Genomic DNA, 22,255 nt, shown 5'->3' on the forward strand with positions numbered 1-22,255 from the left:
CGTTATTCTGATATCCCGCTTTGGGAGTGTAAGGGACATTCCAGAGACTCTTAAACAGGTTCAAGGAGTCCATCTTGCCTCAGTGAATACAGGTCAGTGCCAAGGTGCAGTAGGCCTGTAGCACAGTGACCAGCTCTAGTCTAATGGTCAGGGACCAGCTCTTACAAGTGACATCCCATTTTAGTAACGCTAATAGCTTTGAAGGCAGTAGCCTTGTACATTTTTGGACCCAAAATAGGTCATCTTTAATCATGAACCATACCTCGTTCTGTTTCTATTACTAATTTTAAAATATTTACTGGCTTTCGTGTTGAAGTACTTTTTAAGGTACTTTTAGGTGCCGAGCCATCTAAAAGAGGGTCTATAGACTCTAGTCTATCCAGGGATAATCTCACAAACCTACCTATCTAAATTTCTTGTGCATGCTGCCAGTAGGCCAAGGAAGTAGCACGCTGAATTCTTTTCACATTACATTCAACAAAAAAAATTACATACTTAACGTTTTACATTGTTTATTTTATAATGGAAGTCAACGGCGGCCAAAACAAGCTGAAACCTTGCCCAAATACAGAGACAACTGACCTACTGAAATAGTAGGTCATAGTAGTACTGACATCATAGATGGCTGACATCATAGACTGTCCACATGAAGTCCGAGATCCACATGGAAGCTACACCAATATTAGACCCCATCTTGTTAAATGTGGACCAAGAGTCATTGTGGACTTCAGTGATTTTTTCTTTTAAGATTTAGATTAATATTTAAGCTTTTACCACAGAGTATTTAAATACATGGACACGCTGAATGAAAATACAAACATCCCTTTTACAGGCTAGTGACTAAAAAGCATCCGTTCTATACTATATAGTATGTACACAATGCATTTATGTTCTTTAGCAGTATTTTTTTAGCAGCGGTCATTGGATTCCTCTCTACTAATGAAAGACCAAGCAGGAACCAGTGAATTCACCAATTCAGCAGTTCATTCAGAGCCAGTGATATTTGCATCCACACAAATAGATTCACAGCACAGGGGAAACATTAATCTACCGTTGTAATCAAAGTTAAAATCTGACTCCAGCCATTGTGACTCACATAATCTTCCACACCGCTGCGAGAATCAATGACACAATCCCAGAGTGTTAATGTACCTTGGAAAAGGGCATTTTTTCCTGTGCACACATACACACACACACACACACGTGATTCATTCTAGTAATCCATTTTCCATAAAGAGGTGAGGGTGCTGTTTAAGCTGCTTTTGGGATTACTGTTCTACTGCAACCAAAACACCCAATAATCAGAAGCAGTGTGTAATAATAACTGCAGTGTTTACAGTACACACTTGGTTATCTTTGTCTTTGGTCCAACTGTGACGCGTTATGTTCAGCATGTGTTACTAGTTTGCCAAATAAGGGCAGTCGAGGCCAGCATGAGGTCATACCTCTGAGTTTGTACAGCTCTCCGTTGACAGAGTTTACAACGAACATGTGCGGAGCCTCGTCGCTCTGGGTTACTGAGGCACCAATCAGGGGCAGGGAACCTCGGGGCTTCTGGCTCTTTCCCTGCTCATTGACAAAATACTGCAACTGTCCCAGTTCTGGATCTAAAACAAAGTATCTGCAGAGAAGAGGGGGGGGACAGAGCAAGAAATGGAGAAAGAGACAAAGGGGGAGAGAGAGAGAGAGAGAGACTCATAAATGAGGGGGATAGAGGATGTAGTGAGAGATAGAGAGAGAAGGAAACAGAAAAAGAAGGTAAGGCAGAAGAGAGGAAAAACAGCATTAATGTCATCATTTTGTTGTATGTTCTCATTATCATGTTCACTGATAACACTTTCTAATATTGCTGTTGCTGTAATTGCATAACCTTTCCAGACTGTGTATTTCCTGTGTGAAAGAGCAAGAGAGAAAAAGAGGGAGAGAGAGAAAGGTGGGTGAATTAATAATTTGACTGTGAGGAAGGTAATGAAAGAGCTTCATCGGGAATATATGGCACACTTAAATGTCTTCCATCCAGTGCAAAGTGGCAGCGTGTGGGCTAACCTTCATTAACTCCATCCACGCTGAAAATCCTCCTCTAAACCAACCCCTTGCACTTTGAAAGATCACCCTCTCGGAGGCTCATTTCCTGATCAGTCAAGGTGGCGATCAGCTTGGCCATCTTGTGCGGAACTCACAGCTCAGGGCGTGAAAATTAAACCCTGCTCTGTTCTGCTGTGTCATTATTGAAGCACATTCAATTATGACCAAATTGAATTCCTGCCTCTCCCTTCCTGCAGTGCAATACAAAGCTATGTGTGTAAATATAACTGCATGCATTGCACCCATGTAAGCATGTGCTGTGCACACATGGCTCTCTAAACTTTAGAGATGTGCAATAGACTTATTGCACAGGTCTTCAATAGGCGGTCTAAGTATATGCAACACAATGTTATACAATATACTATATGAAGTGGTGTGGCCTTGGGCTAACACCACTTTAGTGTCATATATGGTTCAGTTAGCTTTGTTGTGGATGGTATTGGTACCTACACATACAGCATATGATTCTGGACTTGCCTATGTTTGTCTCTCCTCCTGAAGCACCGTACATTTGATCTTTTTCTAGGGATTTTGACACGTTAAAGATCAATGCTCTCTTTCCATGTCTGATGAGAGAGGCTTCAGTATTGACCCAGTCAGTGGTTACATGGCTCAATAATTCCACCTCAGACACCAGCAAAAGTCCATCCTTACAGACTCTGCTGGTGCCAAGTGTTTCAGTGATTACAACATCCTCAATCTTCCCTGTATTTGATTCGAGAAGAACACAAGGTATCAATGCATGAAGTAAAGCAGCAATCCATCACCTAAGTTCCTAAGACCTAGGTTTTCTGAAAAGCTTCAAATATTTATTCAAAAATTACAAAACAATTATGTTGCAACAACCCCAAAAGGGGTTCCCGTCTTGAAAGGTAGTTACAAATAGGGGTTACCGCCCTAAATGGGTTAAGACGTTATTTTGACCTTCCTGTATGTACTAGACTCTAGTACTACCATACAGGAAGTATGTACAGGAAGTACAGGAATTGTTACTCTAGTAACTAGAGTAACAAGAGAATGCAGTTTTTGTAGTAGGGTCTGCTCCTCTATTGAGAAATGTATATCCTGTGGTGGGGTATTGCAAGAAGTTCTATGGAGACAATTTTTTCGCCCCTATACGTCCGTTTGTTTGTTTGTTTGTTTGTCTGTCTGTGAACAGCTAATCTGCGGCAACGTTGGACCGATCAGCGAGAAACTTTGTACACACTCTCCCAGTAGGCCAAGGAAGAACCTCCACCCCACACACAATACACAATATCTGGAGTCATGTGATCAAGATGTCAGATTTTTCAGATTCCATTCCGATTAGCTACAATTGGTTTGTGGGAGGGGCCCATTTTGCACAAAGTGCCACAAATCATAGACGCAGTGTCCGATTGCAGTGAAGCTTTGCCTGCACACTCCCAGTAGGCCAAGGAAGAACTGCCACACCCAATTTTTCCAATCGGCCTCATGGTGGTGCTATAACAGGTCGCTTCACGTTTTGGCCTATAACTCTTGAACCATACAATCCTATTTTCCAACATTTCCGTTTTGCAACTAATGCCGCAAATCATGAACTGATCTGATCTGCCCCACATTTGTATCACACATTGAGGGGCCTCTAGGTTCATGGGTATATGGTATTTATTGTGCACCCCCATCTAGTTATTACACTGGCCCAGGCCGCAGCCTGAGGAAAGAGAAAACATAGGAGAAAACAAGAAGACTAAACTAGCACAACAAGAAACCTATAGGAGTCCTCTACACTGCAGTGAAAAGGTGGGTCAGCATGCTTTTAAAAGTCCCAAATTAGGCCCAAATGTTCTCATGAGTCAACCCATACTGTTTGCCTGTAATTGCCTCCCATTTCTTTTACAAAAACGACATATCATGAATGCAACATCATACCAAAATAGGAATCACATAGAGCGCACCTCCAAAAGTGCTTTAAATTGTGCCCATAGGGGGCGCCACAAACCGGCACAATTGCACCACCTGTCGTCCAAACTATTCCCCCTGCAGTTTCCTTGTGTCCTGACTCCTGACTGACGGCTGCATCCGTCGACTGACAGAGGGTGAGCCTGGGTTGGCAACCCAGCCTGGCCAAGGAGGTCAAGGAGGACCAATTCTCACATTTCCAGCTCTGTGCCAAAATGCATAAGCATTTTCTAACTGAGCCAAATAAAAAGTGAAATGTGAGTATTCTGTCCTCCTTAACCTGAACTTTGAGATTTTTGTATATCCTATCATATTTTTGTAATAATAGCCCAGAATCAATGTTATCGTCACATCACACAATTACAGGTGTAGAAGAGTGGGTGGATTTTATTTGTGTGTGTGTGTGTGTGTGTGTGTGTGTGTGTGTGTGTGTGTGTGTGTGTGTGTGTGTGTGTGTGTGTGTGTGTGTGTGTGTGTGTGTGTGTGTGTAAGCACTCAACATTGGAGTTATAGAAAGAGTTAGAAGGATAGCAAAAGAGAGAACTATGCAAGGCAGAAATGCTTCTTGTGCAGATGGAAAAAATATGAAACATAAAACATTCCAATGTTCATTCTAATAGACTGATATCGACAGTAGGTCTATGTAGGTTCAACAGAGGAAACACACTAGGGTGACCACAGTCAACAACTATGTCGATGTGTGTCTGGTGTGCGTCTGTGCAATGTAGTACTAGGATTCCACTACACCCAAGTAAGAGGTGAGAGGACAAACAAGGAAGTCGGTCTTTCACATCTGACATTTTCCCATGAACCCTCAGGATTTCCCTTGAGAGAGGGGGGGGTTGAAAGAGAGAGAGAGCGAGCACGAGAGCGCACAAGAGAGAGAGGGTAATTGATCCTCTCCTACATTACAACGGTGGGTGATTCATGTTGGCCAGTGTCAGGGAACTTTGTGCCTGAGTCAGTCCTTATCGCTTCTCTCTCTCTCTCACTACAATAACTCTTTCCCCTCTCTCACACACACACACACACACACACACACACACACACACACACACACACACACACACACACACACACACACACACACACACACACACACACACACACACACACACACACACACACACACACACACACACACACACACACACACACACACACACACACACACTTCTGCAAGTTAAGCTACAAGGCAGCATAACAACCTTTACCTTTCAACGCATGAGTAACCAATGTCAAATTAAACCATAATGATAATACAACAATGTCATGCACCAAACATAAATGATCTGCAAGCTCGCAACAGATGAATTAGGCATTATGCTTGTCACCTAATGGACCGTTACAAACAAGGATAGAATAACCATTCAATTCATTTGTAAACAGTAACATTAATATCCACACAAAGCAAATAATCATTTTGTAGGCCAATATGTCTTTGCAAATCTAATTGCATGACATTTCCACTACTATGTACTACTACTAATGTAAATTAACTCAACAGCACAAAGAGTTATTGTTTCCCTAATGATCTGTAATGTCTGTAGTCTTTCAGTAGACATTCAAATTAAATTAAGATAGATTAACCTTAACATTTTCAAAGATTGTGAGGTATAACTTACCATTGTTATTATACAAATATTTGTATTGAATCTTTCAAAAAGGTACACACATGCAAACACATAAACAACTACAAGACACTACAGACACTAGTACTCAATACCCAATGAAACGGATACACATACCATCCAATTACTAATTGACCGAAAATACAAGGACATTTTAGTAGAACTTACCATTGTGAGGGAAAATATTGGTTTGCGATAAATAGGGCTATATTAATATTTCTTAATATTTGTGTTCTGAGAAGCAGGCTATGTTGCTGTATTGCTCTGTCGTGAATAAAAGATATAGAGATAAGGTCGGGCTTCGCAGTCAGAGGTCAACTAAGGTCAGCCTCTGCAAAGCCTGACAATGGCACAGAGGGGTGCCGTGTCCTGTGTGGTCCAATAAAGATAAGGTTATTAATGGTCAAATTGCCCCCCAGAGGAGGTGACATTAACACACTGCTTCTCAGGAGAGAGGAATTTTGGATCTCTACATTAGACACTGTTAATAAGGGCCTAAATTAAGCCCTCGATATCAGACCGTTCTTGTAACCTGTCATTCTATCTGTGCTTTCTTTCTATTAATGGGTCCCCTTTTGCCTGTGTTTCAGATTGATAGTCTCCCCCTGCCTTTGACTGTATCACATCCCACCATGTGGGTCTTGGTTTTAGCCTACCATAAAATAAGTGTAGGTCATCACTGCATTGTGATTTGGTCCCCGTTTTTATTGTTCACTTCAGTGTAGTATTGACCACCATCTATGGTTTGAATTACTCACTGTCTTATAATCTTCATATATTTTTTCTTTTGTATATCATTTGTTTTTTTGCATACAAATGCTGTATTTTTTTGTATTCTGCTATTTTGTATTCTTGATGTTGTATCTATAATAGTTCAATCCTACTATAGGCTGTTTTTGCAACACATTGATTGCACCTGTGTGATCATTTCAGCCCAGAACTGATTGGTGGCTGGTCTGAGGTGTTGCTTGTCTGGCTGACATCTGGCTGACATCTGGCTGACATCTCGGAGTGGATGTCGACAAACCACCTGAAGCTCAACCTGGACAAGACCGAGCTGATGTTCCTCCCGGGGAAGGGCTGTCCGCACCGAGACATGGCCATCACCATTGATAATGCTGTGGTGACCTCAACTCGGACTGCGAAGAATCTGGGTGTGACCCTGGACGATCAACTGATGTTCTCGGCAAACATCGCATCAGTGACGAGGTCCTGCAGATTCCTGCTCTACAACATCAGGAGGATTCGCCCCTTCCTCACGGAGAAGGCAGCCCAGGTGCTCATCCAGGCTCTCGTCATCTCCCGCCTGGACTACTGCAACTCCCTCCTTGCTGGTGCTCCGGCATCTGCCATCAAACCTCTGGAGCTTGTTCAGAAAGCTGCGGCTCGCCTGGTGTTCAACCGCCCCAAGTTCTCCCACACAACCATCCTTCTCCGCTCTCTACACTGGCTCCCCGTAGCGGCTCGCATCCAGTTCAAAACCGTGGTGCTAGCCTATAGGGCAGTGAAAGGAACAGCTCCTTCCTACCTCCGGGCTATGGTCGATGCCTACACCCCTGCCCGACCACTTCGGTCTGCCACCTCGGGGCGACTGATTGCCTCGTCACTCAAGGGTCCTTCTGGCCGATCCACACGGTCACGACTCTTTTCTGTTCTGGCCCCACAGTGGTGGAATGAACTTCCCACTGATGTTAGGACAGCAGAGTCACTGCCCATATTTCGCCGCAGGCTGAAAACTCACCTCTTCAGGAAACACTACCCTTCCTCTCTGCCTGACCTACTTGTTGTTAACTAGTTGTACGAACGCTTGTTTTCTATTGCTGTATTGTTTATTGGATTATTGGATTGTTTATTGGATCTTGTTTAGTCGATATTATTTGTTTTAGCTCATGCTCATTTGATTTAGCTATTTTGTCTCATCTGTTTAAGGAAATAGGTAGCTGATATATTGCACTTTTACCTTAGCGCTAGGTATACTCTTGGTTGCTTGTTTTTGCAGAAAATGCACTAAAGACTTCTGGTGATTAGTAGTTTTCGTTCCCTACCTATGTTGAATACACTTATTGTAAGTCGCTTTGGATAAAAGCGTCTGCTAAATGACTGTAATGTAATGTGTTACCACTTATAAGGAGTATTGTGTTTGTCCTTTGCCTAATTCTGAAGAAGACCTTCTGTCAAAAAGTTAATCTACAAATAAAGCCTTGACTGGGAGCTTCTTGTAAAGTCACAGCGTGCGGCCTTCTATTATTTCTTATATTAATCCACTGTTGGTCCTGCACCTGCTGCCCAGCGGATGTGCCAGTTTTATTTTTTCTATTGATGCCCACCAACTGAATATAATAAGACAGTGAGTTTTAGTAGTTCTCGGGCTGATGTTCGGTTCTGTTCTCTGGAAACTTTCAATAAACAAACAGTTTGATTCATTCCCTACATTATGATTCACTCTTGTGGGATTGTTTAATGAGCTTAACAAGTTCACATAGTTATCCACTTACAGTAAGCCAAACATTTAAGATGAATAGTGAAAATAGCTTGTACTGTAGATCGGCTATTTTCAAAATAGTTTCTAAAATGTGGAAATTTGTTTAAAGAAATTGTGTAAATCTTCACCTATGCAGATTTGAGTTGAAAGTGGTTAATAGTTAGAATTTCCATGACACCATAATGTTTCCAGGCATGGAAAACACAATCCTTAAACTGTGTAGCAACATTAGGTCAGTTTCTGATAGTCCAACACAGTTCCTCCCTCATTCAACCACTCGGGTATTATCCACTTTGACAAACAGAGTTTTACCATGAAGACACATTTCTTTCTACTATCAATAAATAACCTTGGTAATAATAGTTCTGTTAAATGTGCTTAGCGCAGTGTTATTATCCACAGCAACAGATACACTGCCATTTCCTAATGGTTTTAACATTGACTCTGCTGCAGAAAAACATTTGTCAGCACAATTCAAGTCCTCTCCCTGGGATTTTGTCATGTGATGCTGATCTGCCAGGAGCAACATAAAGGCTCACGATCACCACCTAACTGAATCACAACAGTGACTGGCAGGTAATATGAATTAGAACGTGCTGTGTAACCTTGGATGGTTTAGCTAAGTGGGATTGGTGCATTTGAAATGCACAGGGCCAGGGTAGCCTGGAAACTAGACAAATCTGCAAGGTCATCTTTGTATTTGCTCTGGCAGATATGTCTGCCCACCCTACCGTTCAGACACATTTCCAGCTGACCTGGCCCACATTGGGCCAATCACAAGTCCCAATATGAAGGACTGCCCTAAAAGTCTTTGCATTTAAAACATAACTGCAATGCAGTTATGTTTGAAATCTCTGAATTGTTTCAATACAGTTTTAGTCACCAGGCGTATCGATACTATAGGTGACATCTGTTTGTCTAGCTACATGAGACTAATCACAAGTTCACAACCGTTATTATACAATGGGTAGTTCTGGCCAAAATAGGCCGAAATAGTCTCTGAAAAATGCCTAAGGTCTATAAATAATACTCCGCCATGATTAGAAATATAGCCTACTGTTCAACCTCGACTTTACCAGAAGCTCCTCCCACTCTAGCATCGTCAATACGCTGTGCCAGTACAAGTTTGAAGTTCACAGACATACAGTAGTAGCTAAATCTGTCCATGAAAAAAGAAAAAGAAAAAAAACGAACTCTGCACAAGCGCCTCGTTCCTGACTGAGCGCATCACTAATAATGATGGTAATGCACAACCTTTCGTGTAATATTGCTTAAATCACTTAAGCCCTATTTTATACTTTCAAATAGCATAAACAGCGATCTACAAGCTATTTTGGCTATTTTTGTTATTTATTTAAAATTGTTGCCTATAATGATTGATATGCCCAAAATAGGGAAGCCAGCATGAAAAAAACAACAACAACAAAAAAACGGGTTAAATCTAATATGTGTCAGGTTTGATATGATGACTGACAGTCTGCAGGTCTGTCCAGCGCAGCACAACAGGTTCACACAAACTCAGATCAAACTGTCAAACCAGACAGCGCTGCTCAAATATGAATCAAGAGATTATGTTACTGCATTGCCTATTTTCACCCTCAAATGTTTTCAGAAACACATTTCATTGTACCGTTTATACAGCATGAGAAGGTTTGTGACCAGACTGCCAAAGCAAACAACGCTCAACTTGCATGTATTGCTCAGTGCTAATACATGGCATTGATCTCTCAAATCGAACAAGTTTTCTTGACAATAGGGCCGTCCCGATCACCAGGGCTGTCACGATCATGACATTTTACTTGCCGAGTAATTGTCGCAAATAATTGCGATTAATGATTTAAGTGTTTTTGGCATTGCACAGTACAGATATGACAAATAACTGAACTATACAAAAAATATATTTATAATAAGGATAATATACATACTTATAATATATATTATACACTATCAAACTTTAAAAAAAGATATATAGTGCCGCATCACGACTCGTTGTGAGCTTGTATATCTGCAATTTACACTATTTTTGAACATCGAAACGATTATGACAATTATGCAAAATAATTGAAATTATTTTAAATAATTGCGATTAGGCGATCATGTAATAATTGTGACAGGCCTACTTGACAAGGGTTAGAAAAAGCCAAATTGTGAGTGGAGTATGTCGTTTTCTGAGGAAAAGCAGAGCTCTAGGGATCCCATAGATCCATACTCTGCCAAATCAGACACCCACAGCTGTGCGTGACCCAGACACATGCTTTGATCAATGGAGCACAGACACCGCACCAGCTCCTCCTTTCCACCATGCACATCTGCAAAGAAATTATTCATCCTTCATAAAATACTCACTCCCTGGCTGGCAGGCTGCTTCGAGAGACTTAAATATAGAATCATCATCAGTGGCAAAGAAAAGACCATCCTCTCCCAGACTCCCACCATAAATACAGCAGAAGCCAAAGAAAATTAAGAGATAAAGCCAACAGGTAATGGGAGTGTTCAGGATTTTCAGTACTCTATTACAAAGTATACAGTAGTACCTTTATTAGAAGGATCAACCCCTTGAGATGAGTCATCTCGTAAAGTCTGCCTAATATGAACATACTGTAGTTCATAGATCTCTGGGTACAGATTGTACAAATGTACCTCAAAGGCATAAGTATAAGCTGACTGATTAGTACAACTATAGCTTAATGTGATATCTATCCATCTATAATATACACACAACACATATTTTTTCACGCAATTTGAAAAGAATGTTGTCGATTGGGTGCAATGGAAAAACATACTTTCCCCTTTAGTGCCTTAAAAACTAGGCTAAATATGTCTCTGTTGTCACCTTGGAAACAATATGTGAGCCACAGTACAGAAACCTGCTGCTATAGTTTGACTACAGCAAAAATGTCAACTTTGAGCCGAGTTTAGCTGACCATGACAAAACCCCCGGTCTCTCTCGCTTTCTCCCCCTCAGTCTCTGTCATACTAAAAGACAACGGTCTCTCTCGTAGCCATACCCAATGGATAATATCTTTCTCTCAGCAATACACAAAGACACAAATGCTCTCTCTCTCTCAATTCCAGAGACAGCAATGGTCTCTCTCTCCATGCCATACTCAGACACAAATTGTCTTCCCTTCTCTCTCCATCTCTGCTATACCCATAGACAACAACGGTATCTCTTGCTTTCTCAGCCAAACCCAGCGTTCTCTCTCTCTATCGTTTTTCTGATAACGATTAACGTAACTGGACCAAAGCAATCTGCAGGTACACTAGTGAATGCTGTTTCAGCCTCTTAATGTGAAGATCTCTGTAGATTCAGCGGTCTGGTGTTTGGCACAGGAAAGCACAGCACTTTTTCAATCAGGCAAAAGCCTGATTGTAAGGTGCATGTGATGCCAAGGGGACATTTCAGACTTGTCAAGGTGTGTGTGTAATGTATGTATATATGTATGTATGTATGTATGTACAGTATGTATGTATGTATGTGTGTGTGTGTGTGTGTGTATGAAGGTACTAGTCCATTAATTGTGGGGTATGGGAGCCTAAAGGTGGTATAATGTAGAGGCAACGAGAATGAGTGGCTGTCATGCCCCAAACGGGCACTGCAATAGCATTATTAATTACCTAAAAATTCACAAATCACAATCATATAAATGAGCTGAAACTATAGCGCAAGGGTTCCCAAACTTTTCAGGATGTGACCCCTCAAAATAACCATATGTGAACTGGGGACCCTGACAAGCACTTGGAATTGTAGGAGTTGAGGCGTTACATTTTGTTTGACTCGGTTCCACAGATAAATATTGTGAAAATTGTCGATCTACAATCTACAGAGCTTGTATGTAGATCGGCTATTTTCAAAAAATATTCCTCTTTCTTAGGTAATATACCAATATGTGACAATTTGGCCTATGTTGGACCACTTTTATAGTATAGGTTATTGGTTACTTTTGATACCCTGAATGCACTTACTTAATGTTGGTTTGTTGGGGGACCCCCCAAATCATTTGGGGGCCCCCCTGGGGGTCCCGACCCCCAGTTTTGGAACCACTCCTGTAGAGTATAAGCTGACAGCATATACAGTAGTACTTTAGCTTGTGTTTCAGTACCAGATCACAGCATATAAAGGGAAAGCTGCATGCAAGACACATGCATTTACACACACAATGCAATTTGTAATGAATCTTGTTGACTGTATGCAATGGGAAAAAGTGATTTCCCCATTACTGCCTAACCAATCTGGGAACCCATCGCCAACTGAAAATGAAAAACAGCGCCCTCTGCTGTTTGTTCTATGTCTGTTGGCTCTGGGGGGAAGAAAACGTAGAGCCAGAGCACAAGGAGACCGGTGTTTGTGTATGCCTATGCCGCGTCACTTCCGGTTGGTGCGACTATGTTTTCATTCCCACTAACAATATTTCTACACGGAACACTAACACCACTTCTCCCAGAGAACATGGATCGTTTTGGTTATAAGCCCACTTGTTTCTATGATGAAAGAGTAAGTTAAAATGTGAATATATTTCCGTGGTTTTGTCTGCTCCGCGGACGCTATTGTTAAATTAGTTTCGGTTTGTTTCGAGGGGGAAAGATCGACGGACATGTGAATCCCGCCCACTACATTTGATTGGGTAAAGCGCGGCCTGCTTCCTGATCTGAAGGCACGCCTACTTGTAGCCCAGTGTGTACATGTTACGACGAGCCTTCACGACAGATTCTCACGCAGTGCAGAATCTGTTCTTGAGAGATTACTGCCTAACTGCTTAATAACTAGGCTAAATCGGTGTGTGCCATCACCTTGGAAACAATATGTGAGCCACAGTACAGAAACCTGCTGCTCTAGTTTGAGTACAGCAAAAAATGTCAACTTTGAGCCGAGCTGAGCTGACCATGATAAAACCTCAGTCTCTCTGCCATACCCCACCAATGGTATCTCTCCCTCTGTCTCTCTCTCTCTGCCATACACAATAGTCGGTCTCGTCTGTCTCTCTCTCTCTGTCTCTCTCTCTGCCATACCCAATGGTCTCTCTCTCTCTCTGTGTGTGTCAATCACTAACAATTAGCGTAACTGGACTAAAGCCATCTGCAGGTACAGTACTGAATGTTGTACATTGTATCTACAACAGGACCATCCCGTTTCAATCTCATATTGGCACATGAAGACCTCCGTTTGGCACAGGGTAGTAAAAGCACAAGCATTTATCATGCTGATAATATAGTGAATGTGATGCCAAGGGGATATTTCAGAGTTGTCAAGGTGTGCAGTGGTGGAAACTACTAACATTTACTGAAGTACTGTACTCTCTCTCTCTGTGTCTGTGTCTGTGTCTGTGTCTGTGTCTGTGTCTGTGTGTGTGTGTGTGTGTGTGTGTGTGTGTGTGTGTGTGTGTGTGTGTGTGTGTGTGTCTAATAGTCCATTAATTGTGAGGTATGGGAGCCTATAGGTGGTATAGGCGTAATGTACAGGCAACCCATTAATCCCGAAATAGGCTATAAAGTGCATGTTTCCTGGTTCATAAGCGCTAAGTAGGTGGGAATTCATATGTGCAGGTATATGCAACGTTTGTATATGCAAACTGTATGTGTGTTCATAAACATGCAACCACGCATGATATCTACATTAAGAGAACATCCCTCCAATTTGACACATGACCACCCACATAATTAGCACAGGTTTTTTTTGGGGTTTTTTTTGCAACGTTAAATTCTTTTTTTCTCCTTAATATTATCTTGTTCCCACGACTTCAGATCTTGTGGGAACTAAATAGGAACTTAAGGGAAGATGGGGAAAAAATATACTGTATTCCTCCAAAAGATATTTTTCACACTTTTTTTTCCTGATACATATCGTTTATATTCCCCACACACTAAAACAAACTCCATCCTAAAAAAATACACCCTACACACACACACACACACACACAAGAATGGATGGGAAAGTAGAATGTGATTGATAGGTCATATAATTACACCAACATCATCTCATCAACTGCTGATTCAAACCTCAGTCATTTCCACTTTCAAATAGTTATCTATTTCTGATTACATAAGTGTGTTTTTTTTTAGGTTCAAGGTTCCTTTACTGATATATACATAATAGTTAAATGATTTGTTCTGATTCCTCAGACATTGTAGCAACAATAATAATAATAATCAACAACAAATTCAAGTCAGATGGTCATGTTATGACTTTTAACCCAACCTAAATATACAAAGAAATGACTGAAATATTTAATAACTTTATACTTTAAAACTGTAGTAAAAACTTTAAAACATTAATAGTGGAAATAGCCGATCTGTAAGCTCACAACACATCGCAACGCATGTGAGCTTGTAGATCTGCTATTTCCACAATCAAAAAAAATATATATGAACATTTTTCAGGCCTAGTGACAATAACGTTGAGTTGAGAACAGAATGGAAGATGTGGAAGTCATATAACACCTGAGTTATACTTAGTTGTACACCGGTGTCTCGCACCGAAAATAGCAGATCTACAAGCTCAGAACGTGTCACAGCGCTACACGTTGTGAGCTTGTAGAGCCCAAATTTTTGGTGCGAGACACGATGCACAACCAAGAATAACTAAGATCACATGTTGTCTAATGTGTACATGAACCAAAAGCAATAAATGACAAGATTTAAAATTATAGTTCAGTTCAGTACCATATCGACATTTAATGTAAATTTAAATATAATATTTCTGGGGTATACAGGTCATGTATATTACAGCCAGGACCATGTCAAACGTTAGTAAAAAATAGACATATAGAATCTCATCTCATTCATTATTAATAACGTCCTTATGCTTGGATAGGATTACAATGTATAACTGTATTGTCAAAAGAAATAGCCGACTCAAATTCTTCTCAGAATATAGCGCTTTTCAGGTTAAATCATATGCAACTTGAGTGGACCTACATCAGATGTTGCTGCAGTAGTCAAGACACATTCATAATCTGTAAAAGAAAAGAAAAGACAAAAAAGAAAAGAAAAATGACAGTGCCCCTTGGGGACCAAAATACCAGCTTATGTCACATCAGGTTCAATTCCATGTTGGGGACCCGCTTTGTCTAGATGAGTGGTTCTCAAAGTGTGGTCCGGGCCGGGGACCACCAGGGGTCCTTGGGGAGGTTCCAGGGGGTCCCCAGCAAAATGAGTTAATACAGCCACTAACCACTTTAAACCTATACACATCGGCTATTTGAAAATCGCTGATCTACATGCTCACAATGCATGCTCACTGTTGTGAGCTTGTAGATCTGCAATCTGACAGATCTGATGTCAAATGACATGATGCTTCTACTCTTCTCGAAGCTCTCTCCTCAGTGTTCTGTCAAAAACTAGAAAAAGTGCTCCTCGGAGCACAAGTCTCCGCCAGGTCAGGTAGGTTATTATGGCCTCCTGGTGGCGCTATAATAGGCCAATGTGAAAAGGGTGCCATTTATTCCTAGGCCGTGCACGGCAATCGGACACTGCATGCATGATTTGAGGCATTTTGTTCTAAAAATGTGTTTTGCTAAATTTGACCTGCTGGTGGCGCTATAACAGGCCAATGTTAAAAGGGTGGCATTTGTTCCTCAACGTAGTGCAAATATGCATTCAAAGTTTCATCGCAATCGGACGCTGTGTTCATGATTTGCGGCATTTTGTTCAAAACGGGCCACTCCTGCAAACATTACATGTCAATGTTAGCCAATCAGGATGGAATATGACAAATCTAACAGATCCGTCTTGATCACATGACTATAGAGATCATGTTTACCGATTTGCGTGAAATTTGGATAAAATCTGTAATATAAAAAAAAATGTTTTACATAAGTCTGCCTCCTGGTGGCGCTATAAAGGCAAATGTGAAAAATGCAGGGCAAAGGTTTTTCCTTGACCTCTAAAGAGTGTGCATACAAAGTTTTACACTGATCGGTGCAGTTATAGGTAAAAACACGAATCGGCGTGTTACAGCGCCACCATGAGGCTGATTTGAACATTTTCAAATGGCATTTCTTCCTCGGCCTAATGGGAATGTGTGTGCAAAATTTCACGGAAATTGCATGCTGTGTTCATGATTTGAGGCATTTTGTTCGAAACGGAGTACTCCTGCAAACTTTGAAAGACAATTTTTGCCAATCAGGATGGAATATGAAAAATCTGAAATGAGCCGTTTCTTTTAATGACTATAGAGATACTGTGTACCGATTTGGGGGATTTTTGGCCAAAATCTGTAGGAGTACTGTTCAAAAATGTGTTTTGCACAAATCGGCCTCCTGGTGGCGCTATAAAAGGCCCATGTGAAAAAATTGGAGCAGAGGTTCTGCTCTGGCATCCAGGGAGTGTGTGTGCACAGTTTCGCTGCGATCAAGCCAACGGTTTCAGAGATTAGCTGTACACAAAATGACAGAATGACACACGGACACACGGACACACACACACACACACACACAAAAATGCAAAGATTCTAGAAGATAATCTGAAACATGATTTTACAAGATTCTACTCAATAGTTCAAAGACTATTGAGTAGTCTTGTAAACTGTGTAACACAACAGCAGCAAGTAAACAGAGGTATGTTTACTTCCCTGATTTGATTTTATGAGCTACTGATAAAGTGGCTTTGTCCCACTTAGTGTAAACTGTTTGATCAGATTTCATTCAACCCAAGTCCTGACTCCTACAGACAAGGCCAGTTACATTCAGGCAGTGTTAACTTGTCATTAACTAGACAAGTGGTTCTCAAACTTATTCCAGGGCCCCCAGTTTACTATGCATTAGGCTACAGACCCACATGACTCTCTGAGAGAGTACACATGGAGCCAAATGGACCAATAAAGGTCCATTTGGCTCCATGTGTACACTCTCAGCACTACAGACAAGTAAGGGTCCATTTGGTCCACTCCAAACTATCAATCATTTAGCTGGGAACACCCCCCCCCCCCCCCCCCCTCAGGTGGTCCCCGGCCGGAACCCTCTTTGAGAACGACTGAACTAGACTACATGTTTATTCTGGATGTGAGCCAATCGCACCCAATGAACGGAAAAGCCAGACTGTCACCAATAAGCACTTTGGGATTGAAAACAGGACTGCTTCTATCAACACAAAAATAACAAATTGATATTTTATTTATACCTGTTGATAACAGCTCCGGCCGACAGGCACCAGTCAGAACAAAGGCAAATAACAATTTGAACATTGCTGTCTTGTATACTAGACCATTACTAGTTACTACTACATTAATACTAGACCTTAAAGTGGGGTCCGGGGACCCTCAGGGATCCTTGGGGGGGGGGGATAACGAATTGGGCCTTTACATAGCATCACAATAATTTTAACCACTTTAGCGTTTTATACTTTGGCTATTCAAAAATGCCAGATCTACAAGCTCATAGCGTGCACCGAGTGCCACGCTATGAGCTTGTAGATCTGCTATTTAAAATGTGTGCAAACCTTTGAATATATGTTTTTTGAAAGCGAACATTTGAAACTCAAATCTTTGCTTCTGGGGGTCCCTGGAACAAGATATTTTGAGATGGGGGTCCGTGGCCAAATACATATAATTTTGGGGGTCCTTGACATGAAAAAGTTTGAGAACCACTGTACTAGACTGTGTGCAGAGTCATCGCAATGATTGTCCTTCTCCTTATGATATGTCCTATTAGTCGAGATACCAAGACGCAATTGTAAATAAATATAGCATTTATTGTTAGGAGTACAGATTGGCTTTGTCGCGCGGGCCTCCCTGGCCTGGTCCGAACCCTGCTTTAGTCAGATAACTACTTGACCACCAAGCTGTGTGTTTAACCACATGAAACCTAGCGTACCATTTGGCGGAAATAGCAGATCTACATTAAAAGCTCAGGATGCATCACAACACGGCGCATTGTGAGCTTGTAGATCGGCTATTTTACTACAGGAAAAAAAAGGAGTGGGCCTACTATAGAGCCCTGGGGGACTCTGGTCAATTAAGTATATAGGGTGTGTGGGGTGTACTTTTCCTGTGAGCTCATGTAAAACACCTCTATCTTAGAAATTCAAGGTGTCTCCGACTGACCGACTCCGTTTGCCTCAACATCCTGATTGACCCAGAATCTCACTGACAAGACCAAGACAGAAAACACCTTTGTAATGTATGTTGTATCTATTTGTGTGGTATGTACTCATGTGTGCCGCAAAGGACATAAAATTCCTGTTTGATAGGCTAACATATTCATGGGTGTGTAGCGCTATAAAAACGTTACAAGTAATCATGATCATTAAGGGCGCAGAATCAATGTGTTCCACTCCTCTTCGTTCTATATAGTAAATGTCTTGACCATTCTACCTGCAGAGGGTTTCAAATTCAATTAAAAAGTAATTAAATAAATAAATAAATAAATAAAGGCTGCTTGCTTCTATGGCAACAATCCTATTAATTATGCCTACATAATGTACATAATTAACATAATTAAATGCGCACTATTACATGGAGGTGAGACAGCACAGAAGACCTACAGTAGGCCAGAAGGTTTTTTGCTGTCTGGTTGTCAATCACCCCCACACGCACGCAGACGCACGCACACACACACGCACGCGCGCACACACACACACAAACACTGGCCACCTGCCCGGACAGTACAGTATACTCCAGCATACTGCCTGCTTCACTGCAGTAGTGCAATGATCACAACACTGTGCGTGCATGTGTGTGTGTGTGTGTGTGTGTGTGTGTGTGAATATTTGTGGTCAACGTGCCATGTTGTTTATTTGTTGTCAACACGCTGTTTGCTTACACTGAACATTGGACCTCCAAAGACACACAAAAGTTTGTATCATTCATGTTAGCTACATTTGGTGGCTGGCAGGAAATGGCAACAATGAGGACTCCAAACCTCAATAAACACTTTTGTAAACTATCCCAGATGCCCAGATGTTTCACAGCTGGTCCAAAATCAACAGGCAGACATTGCAGTCATCTCAGCATTGCTAAATAAGACTTCAAGACCCCCCCCCCCCCCCCCACACACACACACACACACACACACACACACACACACACACACACACACACACACACACACACACACACACACACACACACACACACACACACACACACACACACACACACACACACACACACACACACACACACACACTGGAATGTATCCAAAGGTTGTGCAATATAACTTATAACTTACTTAATTATATATAACAGGAAACGTATAAATGATGCATGGTCCACAGCTGCACAACAAAGCACTGCTATAATGTATGCAGGTGAAACTGTCCTGTAGTCAACTACTTCTATACAAGACGTTTCCACAAGGAGCAATATAACATATCGTTTCAATAAGAGAATGCAGTAGTAGTAGTACCAGAATCACATACTATCCCAATGCCATTTAAGGCTGATCTCTAGAGCAGAGGTTCTCAAAGTGGGGTCCCAAGCATTAGTTAATAAAGCGTCACAATCATTTTAACCACTTTAATCATATTTTATAGTACCTAAAAAATATATATATATATATATATATATATATATATATATATATATATATATATACACAAGCTTGTAGATCTGCTATTTTTGAAAAATCGTGTACATTTGCACAAATCTTTGAATATATTTTTTTTTTTTTGTAAAGAAAACATTTTAAACTCAAATCTTTGCTTCTGGGGGGTCCCTCGCAAAACATATTTTTGAGATGGGGGTCCGCAGCCAAATACATATCATTTGGGGGTCCTTGACATGAAAAGGTTTGAGAACCACTGCTGTAGAGGGCCCACAATAATAATTCGTGCAGTAGCCTATGGATTCCTCTCTCCCCTCACAGCTGAGCTCACACACACACACAAGTCAAGTGACGTGGTCAGAAGTACAACGGGGACGAGGTAAATCATAACAACACGACGCATATATCTCATGTGACGTGACGGTAGCCTATATGATGTACTGTAGTCTGTCTGTGTACGTGGTCGTTTCCTCGGCTCGTTCTATAGCTCAGAGCGTTAGTGAGTTCTCTCTAACGCTCTGTCAGGCGCGGTGCTCTGCTCATAGACCGAACATTACACTGCCGTGCGAGGTCTCTGTCTTTAGTAAAAAAAAAAAAAAAACTAAACTACTTCGCTAATCACCAAAACAAAGGCCGTTTTGTGTCATTGAAAGTCTATTCTCCAGGGTGGGAAGCCTCTCAGCACCCCACCTCCCCTATATGGTACACTTTTTGGGCAGAAAATAATACATGTCCACCAGACGGAAATTATTTTATTTACTCCACTGCGCCCTCTACAGATCTGGTCAATCTAAATTACCATTGACCAGATCTGTAGAGGGCGCAGTCGAGTAAATACAATAATGTACGTATATTTTATGTTCTGCCCAAAAAGTGTATTATACTGAGAAGGTGGGGTGCTGACAGGCTTCCCACCCTGGAGAATAGACTTTCAACAAGACAAAACAGCCTTTGTCTTTCGGTGAGTAGCGAAGTAGTTTAGTTTTTTTGTATTACTAAAGACGGAGACCTCGCACGGCAGTGGAATTTTCGGTCTGCGAGCAGAGCAGCGGGCGTTAGAGAGAACTCACTAACGCTCTGGACCAGCTGGCTACTCGTTCCACTGCTTACCTGTTCTGCCAGCCTTGAATCAGATTGGTGTATTTGCTCAGCACTCCTTCCAGCTGACGTTTGTGCGCTTGCTGCAGATTCATGCTGTTCCCCAACGACACAGTCCCACGACCCCCTGCTACTGCTCCGAGGGAGGCTGATCCGGGACTGTGAGACCCGGGGGTCCTGCTGCTGGCGACCTTCCATGCGGGGTTCCCCCGGTCTCTTTCCGAGGACACGGACCCGGGGCTGGGGTTGTTGTTGGTCCCGGGATGCGGACTGCTGCAGAGCGCCTTGTCCATTCTGTCTGGAGACGGGACAGCGTGGATGGAGCAGCAAAAGGCACGAAGATTTTTCTCACAAGCGCATAAGTGGTAAACAGGGGCGGCGTGTGTGTGCGCGGCGTGCGTGTTTGTGCGTCTGCCTGACCTAAATCAGGAGCATGAAATATGTAGAATCCATGTTCCTACTGTGGTCTGAGCGTCTCTCGATGCGTGACAGCGCTGGCATGTTCCCCCGTTTGTCTGTCAAGGACTTGTTCTTCCGTTACTGCGGTCGGTCGTGTCACTTCAGCGTTTTCTCCTGTAAGGAGGAGAGCTGAGCAGCACAGCACACACACACAGCTCAGGCACTCCCACTCCGCTCTTGGCCATCCCCCGGATATTAGAATATCAAATATTTATCATGATTATTATTATCATTATCTTACTATTATTATAGATACGTCGCCACAAAAACATCCCCCAAACTGAACAGCATCAAAACTGCACCAGCTGCGGCTTAATCAGCTGAGGTACTGCTGCACGTGTTCAAATTAGGCTACCATATTTACCAACAATCAACGAAATTAGTCCATTATTTAGTGCACACAATCTGCTAATTCTTTTGGGGGAAGTCTGGTGAATATGAAGACATAGAGACCATTATTTAGTGCACACAATCTGCTAATTATTTTGGGGGAAGTCTGGTGAATATGAAGACATAGAGACTCTTAAGTCTTCATATTCACAAGACTTCCCCCCCCCCCCCCAAAAAAAAAGAAACATAGGTAGGCCTACTATGTGAATAAAGATATAATAATAAAAGATAGACAACAATTATTATCCATTATATTTGACATAAAATGGACATTTCCCTTTGGCACTCTGACATACAGTAGCCTATACAACAGATAGAAACACAACTATTACATATTAAAATGCAATAAAATACAAAAATCATAAGATAGCCTATAAGTTGAAAAACACATTTGTCTGTGTCCCCAGAAAGAAAACTGGGCTGTCATGAATTAATCAAAATCAAAAGAGACCTTTAACTGCTTTGATAGATTGACAAACACAAGCACAGGGTTTCTAATATCATTCAAAGGCAATGAAGAGTGAATAATTAGGCCTGCTTAGCACAAGAGATGGTAGCTTTTTTGTTAAGTGGTTGCTTAAATACTTCACTTTTGTCTAGTGACTACTTTAAAGCATAGCAGCTAGTAAGTATGGCATGTCCAATCAAAATAAATGTATTACTGAAGAGCTCTGAGCAAAAGTACAAGGGTAGCCTATACAGTACAAGTA

The 22,255-nt window shown here is 41.6% G+C and overlaps 1 protein-coding gene across 2 annotated transcripts in view; it reads right to left on the reverse strand.

Annotated features, from left to right (window-relative positions):
• Positions 1–21,255, reverse strand: part of osbpl10a (oxysterol binding protein-like 10a) — a 90,274-nt gene extending 69,019 nt beyond the window's left edge. For both annotated transcript variants that reach the window (XM_080441545.1, XM_080441544.1), the window contains exons 1-2: positions 20,709–21,255; positions 1,446–1,621 (exon numbers count right to left, since the gene is read on the reverse strand). In XM_080441545.1, the coding sequence (XP_080297671.1) occupies positions 1,446–1,621; positions 20,709–20,989 (457 nt within the window). In that variant the 5' untranslated portion in view covers positions 20,990–21,255. The remainder of the gene's footprint in view (positions 1–1,445; positions 1,622–20,708) is intronic.
• Positions 21,256–22,255: the final 1,000 nt, after the last annotated feature.

Source organism: Gymnoscopelus braueri (genome assembly GCF_963280865.1).
Source record: "Gymnoscopelus braueri genome assembly, chromosome: 11".
Classification (NCBI taxonomy): Eukaryota; Metazoa; Chordata; class Actinopteri; order Myctophiformes; family Myctophidae; genus Gymnoscopelus; species Gymnoscopelus braueri.